The sequence below is a fragment of the Protopterus annectens genome, chromosome 6.part1 (genome assembly GCF_019279795.1).
Source record: "Protopterus annectens isolate FY-2018-M chromosome 6.part1, PAN1.0, whole genome shotgun sequence".
Classification (NCBI taxonomy): domain Eukaryota; kingdom Metazoa; phylum Chordata; order Ceratodontiformes; family Protopteridae; genus Protopterus; species Protopterus annectens.
Window position 1 is genome coordinate 272,310,549 of NC_056738.1, and position 17,071 is coordinate 272,327,619.

The 17,071-nt window shown below is 37.9% G+C and overlaps 1 protein-coding gene across 1 annotated transcript in view; it reads right to left on the reverse strand.

The window, feature by feature from the left end:
- The window catches only part of LOC122805507 (transient receptor potential cation channel subfamily M member 2-like), a 914,064-nt gene that overhangs the window by 489,043 nt on the left and 407,950 nt on the right, over positions 1-17,071 (reverse strand). The window contains exon 12 of the mRNA XM_044075701.1: positions 3,470-3,589. Coding sequence (XP_043931636.1) covers positions 3,470-3,589 — 120 coding nt within the window. The remainder of the gene's footprint in view (positions 1-3,469; positions 3,590-17,071) is intronic.

The following is a 17,071-nucleotide window of genomic DNA, read 5'->3' on the forward strand; positions in this document are numbered from 1 at the left end:
GATGCCAGATATGGGAATCGTGGTAGCTTCCAGGGCAGCCAGCACACACATTCAGTATTATGCCCTGGGCATCGCACATGACCTGGTAGTTGATGGAGTGGAAGCCCTTGCGGTTGATGTAGACCTTACCCCACTCACCCAACTGGTGCTTTGATGTGTATGTGCATGCAGTCAATTGCACCCACTACCTCAGGGTATTCTGCTATTTGATGGAAGAGATGCATATTGCTGGGCAATATCTCATGGGACTTGGGGAAATATACATGATCACCGACATGTGCTGACATGGCATTCAGGAACTGGTGAAGTACCCTGGATGTTGATGCCTGTGAAATCCCCATCATATCACCAGTTGGTCTCTGGGAGGTACCTGTTGCTAGTATTCTTAGGCCAACACATACCTTGGTTTCCACTGGGATGGGTTCCCCTCTGTTGGTTCTGTGTGTGAGGCGTGGCCTGCACAGCTCAACAATTTGCTGCAGGAGCTCTCTGTCCACTCTATAGTGCTCCACTATCTCCAGCTCATGTAGCCCCTGGTAGGTTACCCTGGGTCTGTACACTCTTCTCCGTCTCCTCACTGTGGGTTGCTCAGCAGCATTCACAATGGCACCACCCTCAGCATCTTGCACATGTTGCCTTATAATAGCAGTGGCAGCCCCTAACATTATTTTTTCTCAGTTAAGCTTTTTAAGTTTTCACTTCTCTTTGTAGATTGCAGTGTTGCAGTGTTTCTGAGAAAAACATGGAGGAATGTTGTTTGCAGAGTTTTAAGTGCTGGGCTGTGCTACTGTACTGCCTGTGTAATTGCCTGATTCTGATTGATTTCACCTGGCAGCTCTGTTAGTTCTCCTTGGTTAACTTCCTACTACTTCTTTTCCTTCCTTTTCCCCTTTCTGTTTCCACAGGGGACAGCGCCACGCAAACATGCACATACGCGCGCACACAGGCTTACACAAGTGTACACAGGCTTAGGCAGGTGCACATTCATGTATACAGTCTTAGACAGCCTTACACAGGCTTACACAGGCACACACATGCACACAGGCTTAGACGGGTTTACAGGTGCACACACGCGCACACAGTGTATGCAGGTTTGCAAGAAACTTTAGTGATAGCCATGGCATACACCTTCGGTTTCTGGGTTTCAATTTAGACAACTGTAGACACGCCTCTTCCAGTCCTGAGTAACTCACAGCAAACACATGCCACTTTGCTCCAATAAGCTTACAGTCTTTTTGATACATACCCCCTCATGATGTCACCTATCTTCTACTCTGTTACTCCCCTAATCCTACTCTTACACTCTAGGGACATGGTTCACATGGCAGGGAAAATTGGGATTCACTATCCTTATACTCATTTGCATAAGATTGCCTACTAATGCTCGGTTACATCTCTCAGACTGAGCTTCCCTCCCTTAGCAAGCACTAGTCAGTAGCCATGTTGTCTTCAGCCTGCCATTCACCTGCATGGAAGATGAATATTTATAATAAAATGCCTATTTGTGGCTTTTATTTTTTGTTTTTCTGGTTTTTAGAGCACCTCACATTTGCACAGAGCTGCGCTACGCTTAAACATTGGAGATCAAGGAAAAAAAATTATATTTTATTATTTTGCAACAGATAAAAATGCCAATGGCCATATATTTGGCCATTGGCATACTTCCTCAATTGGATGCATCCTTTATTTAGAGCTATCATAGCTCCGTTTTGCTATTTGCAGAACGGTACTCAGTTACCAACCGAGTACATTTCTGCAAATAACACTAGTCTTACTCGGACAAGTTAGTGTTTCCTGGATCGCAAATTAACCTCATTTGCATAGCTTTCAGCAGCAAATGAGGTAATTTGCATAAACTAACACTGTCCGTGCAAGAGTTGTTTTAGGAGCTCTCTTGCATGCCCCTGCTGGCTGTTCCTGGATCGTTCGGCAGACATGTTGGCTGGCTGGAGTCTTACTCTACTCTTAGACTCCGTGCAAGCCTTCATGAATCCGGCCCAGCATGAATTGTCAGTATTGTCAAAAGGGTTATCATTTATACCCACAGCTAAAGTGGATTTTGTTAACTGTATGATTAATTTACGGTTGTTTGCACATAATTTGTCTTTGCGTATGTTTCTTGATGATGGACCTAATATTTCTGAGAGGCAGGATCCTGAATTTAAGGTTTTTAGGAAACCCAGTGTTTTTACACCAGCTTTTACACCAGCACTTAATGTCTTCCTCACAGTTTGTGAGAAAGAAATATATCAAGTGACTAATAGAATACAGATGATAAGTTGTAATACTCTGACTGGATTTGAACAACAAGCCTTGAATGATTTGATTAAGAATGAAAATATAGCTATCTGCCCGGCAGACAAAGGCAGCTGTGTAGTGATTTTAGATTCTGGATATTATTATGATATGATGAATCAGATGTTGTCTGATACTTATACATATATTAGTGTGGGAGCTGATATTGTGAGTGTGATGAAGAACAGAATAGATAATTATTTACTTGAATGCTTTAATCTAGGTCTACTTACCAAGGAACTATTTGATTACTTTATTACTGAATTTCCTGTTATTCCTCGGATTCATGGCGTACCCAATATCCACAAACACCCTACACTCCCACAGTTTAGACTGATTGTAGCTGGGAGTGGTTGGTTGACTCAGGCTATGCCCATTTATTTGGATAAACAACTTTGAAGAGCTCTTGACATGAGTGACCTAGTATTGAAAGTTACTGAAAACTTCTTGAAAGATTTATATAATGTGACCGGTGAGGGGGATGTTTCAGATATTCAATTTTTAGTGACAATAGATGTTGTATCCCTATTTACGTGTATATATATGTGTGTGTGTGTGTGTGTGTGTGTGTGTGTGTGTGTGTGTGTGTGTGTGTGTGTGTGTGTGTGTGTGTGTGTGTGTGTGTGTGTGTGTGTGCATGTATGGTACTCCATCTGTAGGAGATAACGTTAATAGCTATGCATGTAAGATGTTTCTTTGTATTCAAAAAGGTCTGTCAAGCAAACATATGATCTGATGCCATTCATTTAAAAACTAATATTTACTTCAAAATAAGAGTTATGAAATTCATAGGAATATTGTGATGCATTTATAAACAGACAGAATAATTATGGTAAGAAGCATCCAATTTTCAGCCACATAATAGGCAGCACAGTAAAAATATTAAACCTAAGCAAATCTTTTTTTTTAATTAGTACATTTCAGAAACCATGTGCAGCATTGTGATGCAGGGGGTAGCATTGTCAACTCAATATGAACACTGGCTTTAGATGACGGTCACTGTCAATGTGACACCCTGATCTGATCTAAAAAATGGAAAAAGGGGGTTATAGATGAATGGATGGATTTTGGATAGCATGTACATTTATCAATGTTTAGTAAGTTAAGAGATGCACATGAGGCAGGCAGTTATCTTAAGAAAACTGTTTACTCAGTGAATATTTATATCACACACCTTTGTCCATATTATATATGCCAGTTCTTTCCTGTCTGGGAAGTTTTTGTAGTTTTGTTGTGATTCACAGTTTTGTAGTATGGCCCAAAGGAAGAGAACACGAACATGGTTATGTGTGTCCTGAAGAAGAAATAGAGAAATTCAGTGTTAATTCACAGCCTATTTACATAACATTGCCATATAAACAATTCAGTAAAGCAAGCTATATATGTAGGAATATATTTAGTTTATGTTGTTAGCCAGGTAAGACAACTGGTCCAGGGACCCTTTTCAGCCATGACCTGGCCCATAAGACTAATACAAACCAGGCATATCTAACAAATATGTGCCAGTATAGAACATTCAAAGGATAGTACATCAGCAACAGCAGGGCATAATACAACTGTAGTAAATGGAGCACATTTGTTATTCTCCAAAATCAAGTAAGGGATAAGCTTATTAAATACCCCTCACAGCTGTTAAGCTCTAGTTTCATGCTAGAACATTAATAGCAGACAGTGATCACCACAGAAAAGTGGCAGTAAACTCAAATAGCTTTAACAAGTTAAACACTACAATGGCCAGAAAAAAGACAGACTAATGACGTATTTCAAGTTTTAAAGCAGTTTGCACTTTCTGCTGACTGTGTGACAGTTTTAAAAGCTGTAAAACACATAGTGCCCCTATACTTTTGTCCTAGATTATTGTATTAGACAGATGCAGATTAAGTTCCATATGCTACAGTACAGAGACTTATTACTGAGTCTCTGTGATCATAACCTTGCTTGTTAGGTGTTCTTGACTTGAATGTCAGAATTCACCTCTCAATGTTTGCTCTCGCTGTGAATTTCTTGACGTCCATATCTTGAACACATATCAAGCAGGTTATGACAGGAGACCTGATTATTATCTTCTGTATCACTATAGAAATAACAATAAATGGCACAAATATCATTACCACCAATACCATTGTAATCTACCAGTACTCAGTCAACATCAGACTAAGTAGATCAATAAAATAGGATGTCATCCGCCATTTAGTTAGGTGAAATTTTCCATGTGTGAAATGGAAATGGAGTAAAGGTGTTCACCAAATGATCCCAGTAGACATAAAAGAGGATAAACATTTATCCATTTGCAGAAAAGCTGTAAAGTATCTTTTTTTTTCATTTTGTTTTGTTGTAAGAATATTTTTATAAGAAAAGTAAAAGATAGAATCTGTTGAGAAAAATTAAAATATACACAAGGAACTCCAAAAAGGCAAGCATCATATGAGATGAAAAAATAATTAGGTGGCCCTTATTAGCATATTAATTTTGTTTAGTTAATATATGTTAGATGAGCATTTTTTTTATCTGGAGAAATGGAAGTGTGGTTATTAATAACCCTTGTATCTGGGGCATGGGTAATCACTTGAAACTTATGAAATGATAATATATCGTTAAACAAAGGGATTAGGATTATTATTAATGTATTTCTTTGTGCTTTATTGATAATATTTTACAATAATAACTGTTTTTGGAATTTATGTCATGTCTGAAAGGATATTCTGCAGAAATTAGATAAATGGTTGAAGGGAAGTAGAAAAAAGGGAAGGAATTTAAAATACAGAAGTAATTTGCAAACATATTTTTAAAATCATAATATAGGAACAGGCAGAATGGGTAATGAATAATGCTAACTAAAAATATTAAATGGAATTTTAACTTTTTTACTTTGCAAAATGCAGTCACTGATAAATAAAGTGCAAAAGAAGAATGTATTGGATATTGCCAGCTTCACTTCAAACTGGGATGGTATAACAGAGTCCCAGTGTCAGGGATGTGATTACTGGTGCAGGAAAATAGGGGACTACAAATCTGCAGTTATTTGTCCATTCTTCAGGCAAGGAAGACAGCTCATGCTTCTGTCTGCTGTCAGCTGGGGTGATCAGGTGATGTACCAATCAGGAAGAAACAAAAAAGAATGGGTTTATCATCTCTGTCACTATGTCTGTCGATCCCTTAGCACAAGAAATTTGGACAAAGCTTAAAATAATGGGGGGACAAAGGCCCCAAAATAGGCACAGATTTTAAATATTGCTCCTATACACTTAGAAAGTTGTTAGAATAACAGGATTTGTGTTAGCATACATTTTCTGAAGGATGTCTGAAACTCAAATGTGTGTCATTACTTATTGACTTCAATCCTCTGTAATTTGCAAGAAAACAACAAATTTTATGAGGACCATAAAAATATGAGGCAAAAATGTGGACATTTTGCAAAAATCGGGACAGATGCAAGGTATGGCAAGCACTGCATAGCACTGTAGGCAGATTTGATTCAACAAGGTATACAAACACACACAAACCATGGGACAAAACTGCAGGCTTTGGTTTGGTGTTGCTCTCATCAGCCACCACATGGGAAAGTCAGAAGCATACAAAAACATATGTATTCCTGCCAGATGATGACCACAGTCCCTGGCTCTTGTCGCCATATACCAGTCTTCAGATATACTACAAAAAAGTGGGGTGAATGTGACAATAAGAGATGAAGGCTCTGTGATTTCAAGGGATAGGAACAGAAAAAGGCACAGAAAAATAATGAAAGGTATTAATGAGGTATACCAAATGCTTTTTTTACATTTGGCATGTAAATACGTGTTTTATCATAAGATGTATGCAAACAAACATTAAATATAAAGGTGAGAATGGTAGAATATTACAGAACAGTGCAAGAGTCAACTGCATATTTTTTATTTAAATATGCAAACATTACTGGTTGATGCTTAGCTGTAGACAGCAAAGTAAATTCTTCCAACAATTGGATATATAGAAAAGAGTATGTGTGGGTTTCTCTACAGTTGGTCTTCCCTATATAAATGGCCGGGCATTGTTGGCACAGTGCCATATATACAACCGCCCTACTCTGACAGTTCAACTTAGATTGGGTCAAATACTTTTGTCCTCTTAATGTAAAACATTGACCTATGTCCATATACTTACAGTAATTACACATGCTCTGTCTCCTCAGAAACCCATCAACAAATCCAGTTATTTTATAGAAGCTGCCTTGCCCTCCTACATCATGAACCCAAATCTCTAAAATGTTTTTTTTTCCCTCCTAATAACATACTTATGAAGCAAAGCACAAACTACCAACTTTCTCCAAATACATCTACTGTAGAGGCCCAACAAGATACCGGTTCTGACTCATGAACTTTCTGTAGAGCATGAAGTCTTAATGTCACCTGCATGTCACTATGTCCAACTACAGACTTCAATGACTTGCCACTGATTAGCCAAAAAAACACAACTTTAATAACACTGCCAACACTGTGAGATAAAATCTGGTAACTCCACAAAATCAGCATAGTCAAATGGTGTAGACACTGAATATGCCCACAGCCCGTGAAAAAGAAACTACAGTATTTCAGCACTGCAAACACAATACATGTGCTGCAACAGTCCCAGGAGCCCAAGCCCAAAGCTTCTTCCTCTTCTTTCGGCTTTTCCCAGTTAGGGGTCGCCACAGCGGAACTCAGGTCCGCTAATGATTGGCAGTAGATTTTTACGGTGCCGAGGTACCAGCCCAACACCCAACCTTCAACGAAGGCACACCCATTCACGCATGTCTTTCGAATGCCACTCAACCACGGGGAGGACATGCAGACTCCACACAGAAAGTGCTCCAGCCGAGAATCGAATGGGAGAACCTCTTGCTGTGAGGCGATAACGCTACCGCTGCACCACCCTAGCCCGAAGCCCATTTCGCAAAATGTGGTCCTTTACCCAGCTACACTTGCCTAAATGCCTTAAGCCCCCCCCTTACCTCATTTCCTCCCAATCATCCATCCTTTCCATTTAACCCTTTCATCCCCCCCACCCTCATAACTTCTACTGCTATATTTGTCTAACCCCTCTGAAGATGTCCCTGGACAAATTGGTTTGTTACAAAACTTCATTTGACTTAGTGATTTGGAATGCTAATGGACTAGATGGTGTGAAACAAAACAGAAGAAACTGACTTGTCATTTATAATAGTAATGCACAGATAATACTGAAACACACCCAAACCATAAAGAGCATGAACATTTTATAAAGAAAAGTGAGAAGGATATTTTCTTTGCTGGAATGTAAAGAACATGAAAGAAAGGGATCTTAATTAAAAAGAGTTCAGAAACAAAGATTGAGGAACAAATGAAAGGTAGGCAGGGAAGATTTTTATTGGTGAGAAGTTGTTGTCACAGTGTAACAATTACACTGGTTGCACAAAATATTTCACCAAAAGCAGAGAGACAAGATATAAAGAATATTATTACAGAATTCATAGCATTTCATCAAGGATGTATGGTAGTAGCTGGAACACTACAAGAAATAAGAAAAACATCTTGGGAAGGCAAAGATATTATGGAATACTGTTGAGGGCAGGTATTTACAGAAGTTTATCCATGTACTTAAGCTTAATGAAGTAATAAAAATAAGGCACGGTGAAGGAAATATGCACATTTCTTACAAAAATGTGGTTACTGGGCAAGATTAGATAGATGTTACATAATGAAAGAATGATGCAACACAGTCTGAACCACAGAAACATATCCAGTGACGGTGTCAGATAATCCACCTATGCAAATTATCTTTTGTAAGCAAGTAAAGTCTGTTGTGACAAACATCTTTATTTTCCAATATTTCTTCTATAAAGGAAGTCATTTAATGATTAGATGAGTCAACTTTTATTGGAAATGTTATTAGATAAGACTAGAAATGAGTACCCAATAAAACAAATGAGAAACATAATAATAGTCACAAAAGGTATCTTACAGAAGCAAAAAAGGAATAAGTGGAACAAAAGGTTGAGCAACTTAAAGAAGCTGTAATGTCTTTGCAAGAGTACTAAGAAAATGTGAATGAAAGTAAAGCAATGCTTTTAAAACAACTATTTTGGTGATTATTAGTAATCTAATGAGAGTAGAGAAAGAATCTAGCCATTTTATGCCTATGATTGTTGTAGAACTTTGAAAAGTGTCATTTTGCTGTTGTCCAATGTGTTGGTTTGATTTTCAGATTTTTTAGTTTCTCGTGTGCTGCTACAATCAAAAGCTGTGTAAAGAAATAAATACTACATACACAAAATATATACAGTCTTGAAGAAAGAAGAGAAGAACCTGAAATTCACAAGTAAATATATAAAGAAATAAACCAGGAACGAAGAAAGACAAACTAAAACCAGGTGAGTGTGGTATAGAAGACAAGTGCATCCTACAGATGCTCTGAAAAAATGTCGTACTAAAAATCCTCTGGCTATTATTGGTCAAAGCTGAAATAAAATAGTGAGATAATGGCTTTTGTTTCGTCTTCTATACCTAGAAAATTTCATCAGATTAAAACATTTGAAAAAACAGGCCTTTTATAGTCCCGTTTCAAAGTAACTAGAGTAGTCACATGATTGCCTAGCCTCTGTTCAGAACCAAAAATATTTAAAGAGACAACGCTGTCTCTAGAGGGCACTGTGGCACATAGTCTGTTACTAGAACCAATATAATGAAGAATAAATACAAAACCAAAAAATGTTGTAAAAAAACTGTAAGTTACATGCAATTATAAAGTGATTGTTCATAAAGTGCATATTTTTCAAAATCCAATATAAACTTCATGAGAAACAAATTCAATAAATTTATTTTATATAAAATAATAATGTAAAACAATATTCTTATTTTAAATATGAATATACAAAGTACCAATATACTATATGTCAATTGCCTTTAATTTTAGTAGGCAAGAGATCAAGGCCTGGTCATTAAGACCAGGCCAATTTATAGCATTAAGCTTAAGCTGCCACTAGAGTTCATGTTTTTCAAAAACCAAAGACCATGGTCTCTGTTGTTTATATGAATCTGTTCAATGACAGAAACCTTAAAGGTATGATCTGGATATTCTGCACCATGTTTGACAAGTCATTTGTGTCTTTTCTGGTCTTCAAATCATATATGTGCTTATATATCCTGTCCCATAATCTTCTCTCAGTCTTTCCAATATAGAACGCAGACATATGGTACAGTGGGCACAATGGATAATCCAGGTAGAGTTGCAGCTAAATTTGTTTCTAGGTTTAAACAATGTATTGGCGACAATAAAGGTACTACCCTTAATTATAAATCTGCAGCAAGGGCAATACCCATATTTCTTCATGCCTGCATTTGTATTTCATAGGAAGTAAATACTTTCAAAAATCTTCAGGTTCGTGCCTTTTTTAAAAACAAAATTGGGGGTAAGACCTACTTGGTATCTTATATTTCTCTCGTTCATGAGGATGCAAATTTTTTTTTCATGTCTTTTATGAAGAAACTGTTCAAACTAAATATTGTAATGAAAGAATTCTTGAATCTTTCAGTATTGTTGGTGTTATTAGTAATAGTAACAGCCAGTTAGGTTAGTGAGAGTTGAGCCCAAAATTGGAAGAAAATATTTTTGTTCACCCTTATTTATAATGTCAATCATTAGATCATTGACAAAGTTAAAAGGATAGCCACATTTAAGAAGCATGCCTCCCAAAGGCAGTTGTTATATTTGGTCAAGTGGACAGCTCGAACAAACTGCCCTTTTAAGAAAACTTTTTTGTGTATGGGGCTGGGCACTGATAAAATGAAGGAAACTATTAGAATAAGTTTCTTTTCAAAACATTTTTGAAGTAAAACATTTCTGTATGATATCTTTTGTAAATCAAATGTCAAGGTAGGTGATGTGGCTATCATGAGACTGATGTGTAAACTTCAAAAAAGGAGTAGTATTGTAGATGTAATCAATAAGTGAGGGAATCATATGACTATCATTGTTCCATAGGATAAAAATATCATTCAGATAGCAAGTATAAAATTTATATGATGTAAAAAAAGCCAAAACAAAAATAATTTTTTCTCCCATTGGATCATAACTGTATTAGCAAAGAGACCCCCACATGCTGTTCCCATTGCAACTCCTTTTGTTTGTAAAAACACTGCTTTTTCAAAAATGATGAAATTGTTTTCCAAAACAAGTTCAAGGAGATTTTCATATACATTAATTTGATCTTGTTTCACCCCCTTGTCTGCCAGGACTTCTGTGAACCAATTGACACTAAGTTGGTGTGGGATGACAGTGTACAAATCTTTCATGTCAATGGTGATCAAGGTATAAGATTCTTTAAAAGGTATATCATTAATTTTCCATAGAAATTCCAAGAATCACAACAGCCACATATTTCAGAACACACAAGATCCTTAACATTAGTGTCTAGGAGTTTAGCAATGGGGTGGGTTATCGAACTCCTAGTGTCCACAATGGGGGAGAATGGTGGTTGTGCTAAATTTTTATGCAGCTTCGGAATCGTGAAAATGCATAGAATAGTTGGTTTGTTCACACTCAAGTAGCTATAGTATTCTATAGCAATTTCTTTAAAAAATTAGCAAATCCTTTAAATTTATTCTTATTTTGATGTATGCTATGTTCAGTTCATTTATTGAGACTTTTGTGTATGCATCATCGCATAACACTTTTCGCATTTTTTTCTTGTAATCAGATTCATCCATCATAATAAGTCCATCCCCTCATCTGGTTTCATGATTCTTACAGAATTATTATCCTGACATTGCCATAAAATAATTCTTTCTTCAGAAGTAGCGTTGTTCCTATGTTTAATGTGTTGTCTGGATACTAAATTACAAATATTCAGCTCACAGATTATTTCACAATATTGAAAAAATGGATAGGAGGGGATTGAAGGTGTTAGACATATGCAACAGTTAAGAGCTGTCTTCAAGTTTTGAAATAAAAGTTTAAAATTCAATTTCTCATGAATAATTTAAGGTCCATTAAAACTGTTGGTTGGTCAATTTCTCTATGGGAGATGAATGCCATCCCTTTAGAAAAAAAGTTACAGCATTGTTCAGTGATGCTATAAGAGGAGAAACTGTAGATGTGGAAGTCACCATCAGTGTTGTTTACAATATTACAGGGTGATAAGGGAGCATCATTGTTTGTAGTCCCAGAAGGAAGGCTCAGGGAGTGGCATGTGGCTGATGTTCAGGTTCTCTCTCTGTTCTGTTCCTTTTGTGCTCTCATTCCTGCCCTTTGTGAATATTTGCCTCAAGTGGCTGTTTGCCATTGATTGGAAAATTTCTGTGGCTGTCCTCTTATTCTCTCCGACCTCCTTAGTGGCAAAAATTCTCCTTTGCCTAAAAAATTGGTGTTATCAACATTGTCCAGTCCGGAAGGATTACGTTGTTGCTCTTCCATGACTGGGGCATTTTGCACATTCTTAAAATATCTAGTACCCCAGGTTTGTGAAATAGGGGGTGGGGGATATGCAATATTGTTAGAGTACTGTCTATGGACACTTTATAGTTTCTTAAGCTTCCAGTTCTTTATGGTTTGAACTTTTGGTCTATACTTTTAAAAATATGTATATATACCATTTTAAACTGTTCGTACTGGATTTCAGAAGTAATACTATGGTCCAAACGAGACGTATCGGCTATGAGTTCTTCAATTAGTTTGTTGTTATATTTGACCAGTAATTCCGTATACTCACAGCCGTGCATGCTGAAAAGTGCAATGAGGTTGAAATATAGTTGGGAGTCAGGAACAAGCCCTGATGGAAAATGCCACATTCTGAGATCTTCTGGGACCATATTAGCTTGGAGGCATTCAAGAAAATATGCATTGCTAGCTGGAGCCTTTTTATTTTATTGAGTTTGTAATAAAACTCAGAGAGTCTAATAATGGCTTTGACTTCCAAACACAGAAGTCTCTCTTCTGATTCTATTTCCAAACATTTGGTCTCCAGTTCAAGTCTCTTTAACTCCAGATGAATTTTTAAGTCCTCTGAGGCAAAGTTGAACTGTCCATTTTCTGAGAGTTGTACATCCCCAAGGCCAGTCTGGTTGTCTTCCTGGTTGCTGGTGTGTAATGCAGCTTGTGTCTAAGGCTGCAATAATTTCTACTTTAGTCAGGTATTTTCGTTTGGCACATCTCAGCCAACTGGCTCCTTGTCAGGCTTGTCATAATCCTCTGCTGACATCCTTGTCTGTTCTCCATAACTAACTAAGCTAACAAAAAATAAACAAAACTACTGTGATATGAAACTCTGATTGTCTACCATGTGGCTGCTTGAAAGTACAAACACCTTCTTTAGTGACCACTGTTAGCAGGCTACAGGAGTTCAATATCCATACTACTGAATCCCAATATGTGGATATCCCACCACTGTTCACCAATAATGTGATAACCCGTCACTGGACCAGTAATCATGGAGCCTCAATTCTCATTACTGGCAACAGTGGGGGACATTCACTGGGAGGATGACACTACATACACAGTATTTCCAGATGCAGTTCTCTGCATCAAGTGCAAATTCCCTTAAGAGCACACAGAGACTACAGTCAGTCCGGGGCTGGTTCCTCTCTCTTTCTCCAGATCCCCAATAATACTTCCTACTGGCACAGCTATAGTGTTGAGTCCTTAGCCAGGGTTCCAAGCCAAGTCCTCCAACACTTTCTTTGTCCCACCAGTGCTTTGTGTCCCTGCTCAAATAGCTGACATGCACACTTTTGGAGATTTGTTTTACACACACACAAACCTGGGAAAGGCTGGCAAAGGTTTATTAGCTATGCTCCCTTCTGCCCAGACTATAAGGTAGTTATCACTGCCACCAGAAGCCCTTATCAGCTACTTTAAGGCCTTTAACAAAGGGTGCCCAATTTTACTGTGTAATATTAATACTAATATAAATGGTATTTTGACCAAAACCAAGGCTATTAGAAGTGGTCGACACAGTGGCCCCACTAAATATGCAAGTACTCTCAAAACTTAAATATCTCTACACAGATCAACCACAAGGACATGTTTAAATATATTTAATAATAAACAATGAAAGAACAAGAAATACTCAGTATATATTCACAGTGACATCAGAGTTCATAATCACAGGAAATATTTAAAACAACACTGAAGAACAGTCTCAAATAAATAAAGAAAAATATCTAAACTAAGCTTCACTATATTCCTGAATTTATCTAAGAGAATTACTATTCCCTAGTTAACTTACTTAATTAGAGCAAGGCATATGTTGTGTTGAATGCTCTTGTCAGGTCCAAGATAGAATACAGAATGCCCTGTCTCCCTAACAGACTTCTCAAATTAATATCTCAAATATTACTGCTGGGATAGGTTGCAGAATGACATCATGTCTTGTCATCTGACTCTAGTTCCCAGATGAAACAACCATTGATGAAGCAGGAAGTATTTAGCATCTACCTGTGAAAATACATAGACCTTTGGAAGTCATAAAACAATTGCATTCATATATGCTTTCAGTGGTAGTGATTAGTTCACTCCAAAGACAATACAGAAATCTTCTCAGCACAAACTTTGTGTCTCTAGTTCAGTGAAAATTGAAAGACACCATATTTTATTGCGTATCCATAAAGTAATTTAATTTCAGCTATTTTTCTGAAGTTAACTTCCTGTTTTTCAGTTTCCACATTTAATATATATACATTTAAACAGTTACAATAGTGCATGTATGTTTCTGTTCTATTTCAGCAGGGCACATTGTGGTTAGATTTCAAACAGCACTTTTCAAAAACTTTTTCAACACATACATCTGTACTAGCAGTTTGATATACATGACACACATATTTAATACACTTGTAACACAAGCATCTTATATAAATCACATTGATATTCACAAATGAATTATTATTATTTACAAAATTCCAGATAGCTGTGCTGGCAGTATCTCCCTTTGTCACAATCCTAACAAATTGGTCATAAGTGCCATGTGTGAATAATAGACTGTGTGTGTGTGTGTGTGTGTGTGTGTGTGTGTGTGTGTGTGTGTGTGTGTGTGTGTGTGTGTGTGTGTGTGTGTGTGTGTGTGTGTGTGTGTGTGTGTGTGTGTGTGTGTGTGTGTGTGTGTGTGTGTGTGTGCGTGCCATAGTAGGCTAGCATCCTGTCTATCTACTGGACTGCCAGGGTAGGTTTTGCCTCCCTCTTGAGTCAGAAATGGATACAAAGGGTAATTACAGAATGAAAAAAAATGAATGCAGTCCTTAGGTGAATAAATTGCCTAGTACAGTGATTTATAGACATCCTTTCCAGGCAAATATTGAAGTGTAGACAACAATGTATCTGCATACACCTTGCTTTGGGAGAAAATCTCTATATGGTTAATAGGAGAAGCTTCAACCTGCCCAAACTGCTTGATCCAGATAAGTAGCACAGTATAGTGTGAGTGTGTGACATTTGTGTGGGGGTGTGAGGGGGTGTAAAGCAGTAGTGGGCGTGGCTCTGTAAGCGAGTCTGTATGATTATTTTCTGTGAGTATAAGCATGTGCATGTCTTATGTGTGTTGGATAACCACTGCCTGATGTGACGTGCGAATGGTACAGATGGGTAGAGCATGGATACAGAGTGCACTTGCACTGGATTTGTTTATAGCTACCTCTGCATGTGTGCCTTATTGTCTGTGTGTGTGTGTGTGTGTGTGTGTGTGTGTGTGTGTGTGTGTGTGTGTGTGTGTGTGTGTGTGTGTGTGTGTGTATACATACATGACTGCATGTTCAGGATTATGATCACCTGTTTGGGCATGGTCTCTTTTATCAGACTGGATATGCTAAGTGAGAAGAGCAATGATCTGTAGTGGTTCTGCTCTAATAAACCTCCTCTGATGGATAGCAGCTGCGATAAGTACAGTGCACAAGTCTTGTGTGTGCATATGTTCCTATCAGGGATAGGGGCAGTGTATGCCTGTGGTTAATCTGCTAGGTACCTGTACTATCTATCAACATAGGTTGATAGGGCATTAAACTGAGCAATTGTTCAAACTGCCTACTGGAGCAACTCACACTCATACAAATTCACATTTAAGTGGATGTAGCACTACATGTAATGTGAATGCCAATGAAGCACTTAATAGTGGAGCGGCACAACTTGGCTTATCTGCCCAGCACAAGTTGTACTGCTGAACCATTAACTGTGCATAGTATTCTTTCTTTATGTGTATTTAGAAATCAGAAGCATTATTCATATCATGTTTTAATGCAAATGTTCCCTCAAATGTAAATGTAAGTTTGATGGAGATCAGCCACTAAGCACAGAAGATTAAGGCTCTGAGCTGTTAACAAGACAAGTTGTTTTCTGTAGCCAATGGTACAGAGTTTGATTCCTTCCACCTCTATTTGCCTACTGAGTGTCTCTGACCAAGTCACTTAACCAGGCAATGCACCCAGATTCTCCCCGAAAAGGGACCCTTGTGGCCAGTGGACTTACCTCATTAACAAAATGCCAAGGCAAATCATGTAGAAGACACCAGTGCTGCAGGTCCATGTGCACTGCAAGTAATGGTTTAGCAACATCTTGATTTGTTTTTCATTTGGGAATTCATCTGATACATTGAGAAAGTATATTCCACCATTTGTCAAAGAATATGGAAAATTTAGAACGGCCAAACTATTTTTGGATTTAGATACGATGATCACTTGACTTTAAGTTCAAGAAAAGGAAAATAATCAGTGAAGTTATCAGCTAAAGATGTGCTACTGAGACATTACAGGTGAGTGCAAATGAAGGACAGCACAGTTACAGCTAGTTGTTACAAAATTTAAGCCTTTGTAAGCTTTTCAGTTGACTGAAGAGAAAGCAAAAGAGTTCAAGGGAATAATCGAGGCTGGAGCATCTCAGGAAGAAGAGGAAATAGCTGGACCTGAAGAAGAATGGCAGCACATGTGTGAGGACTATAGAACAGATATGCATCTGAGCCTGGTTTGGAAGTAAGGTACATAAGGAAAGCTGGTGGTGGAATACAGAAGTCCAAGAAGTCTTCAAAAGAAAGATGAAGTGCAGGAAAACGTGGGAGATAGAAAATGTGCACTAGGCTAAGAATGAGTACTGAATGGCTAACAATGAGACTAAAAGGACATTTGCAGTAGCAAAGAACAAGGCATCAGAGGCACTCTACAAGCTTCTATAAAGTGACTCCATAGATAGCATGAAGAAACTCTTATCAGGTTGTAAGGAAAACGAAAAAAGATAAAGAAGACACCCTTTATAAGGGATGTCAGCACCAACCTGCTCACCAGTCCAAAGGACATCAAAGGGAAATTTAAGGAGTACTTACAGCAGCTTCAAAATGAAGAAATCCCCACAAAAGCTGTATTGCACCAGACACAGCCTATGATGAAAGAAGAGGAGCCCACCATGGACGTAAGAACAACACGAATGAAGATGAAGTCAGGGAAATGAGCAATTCAGATGAGGTCAGTGCAGATACAATCAAAATGCTGAGGGAGTTTGGGGACAAATGGCTCCAAAGGGCACTCATAACAGTATGGAGAGTAAGGCCTATTTAGATGACTGGAGAATAAGCATTCTATTGCCTGTCTACAAGAACACAAGGGATATTCACAACTGTTGTTAGTACAGAGGTATCAAACTCCTGTCACACTGCATGAAAGTTTTGGATATGTTGATTGACAAAAAAGTATACACAGCAGTAGAAAGTAAGATGGGACACAAGCAGTTTGGATTCAGATCAGGATGCAGCACAACAGACCCAATGCTTGCAGTGTGTCAGATACTAGAGAAGAGGCTATAGAGGAAAGAGTCC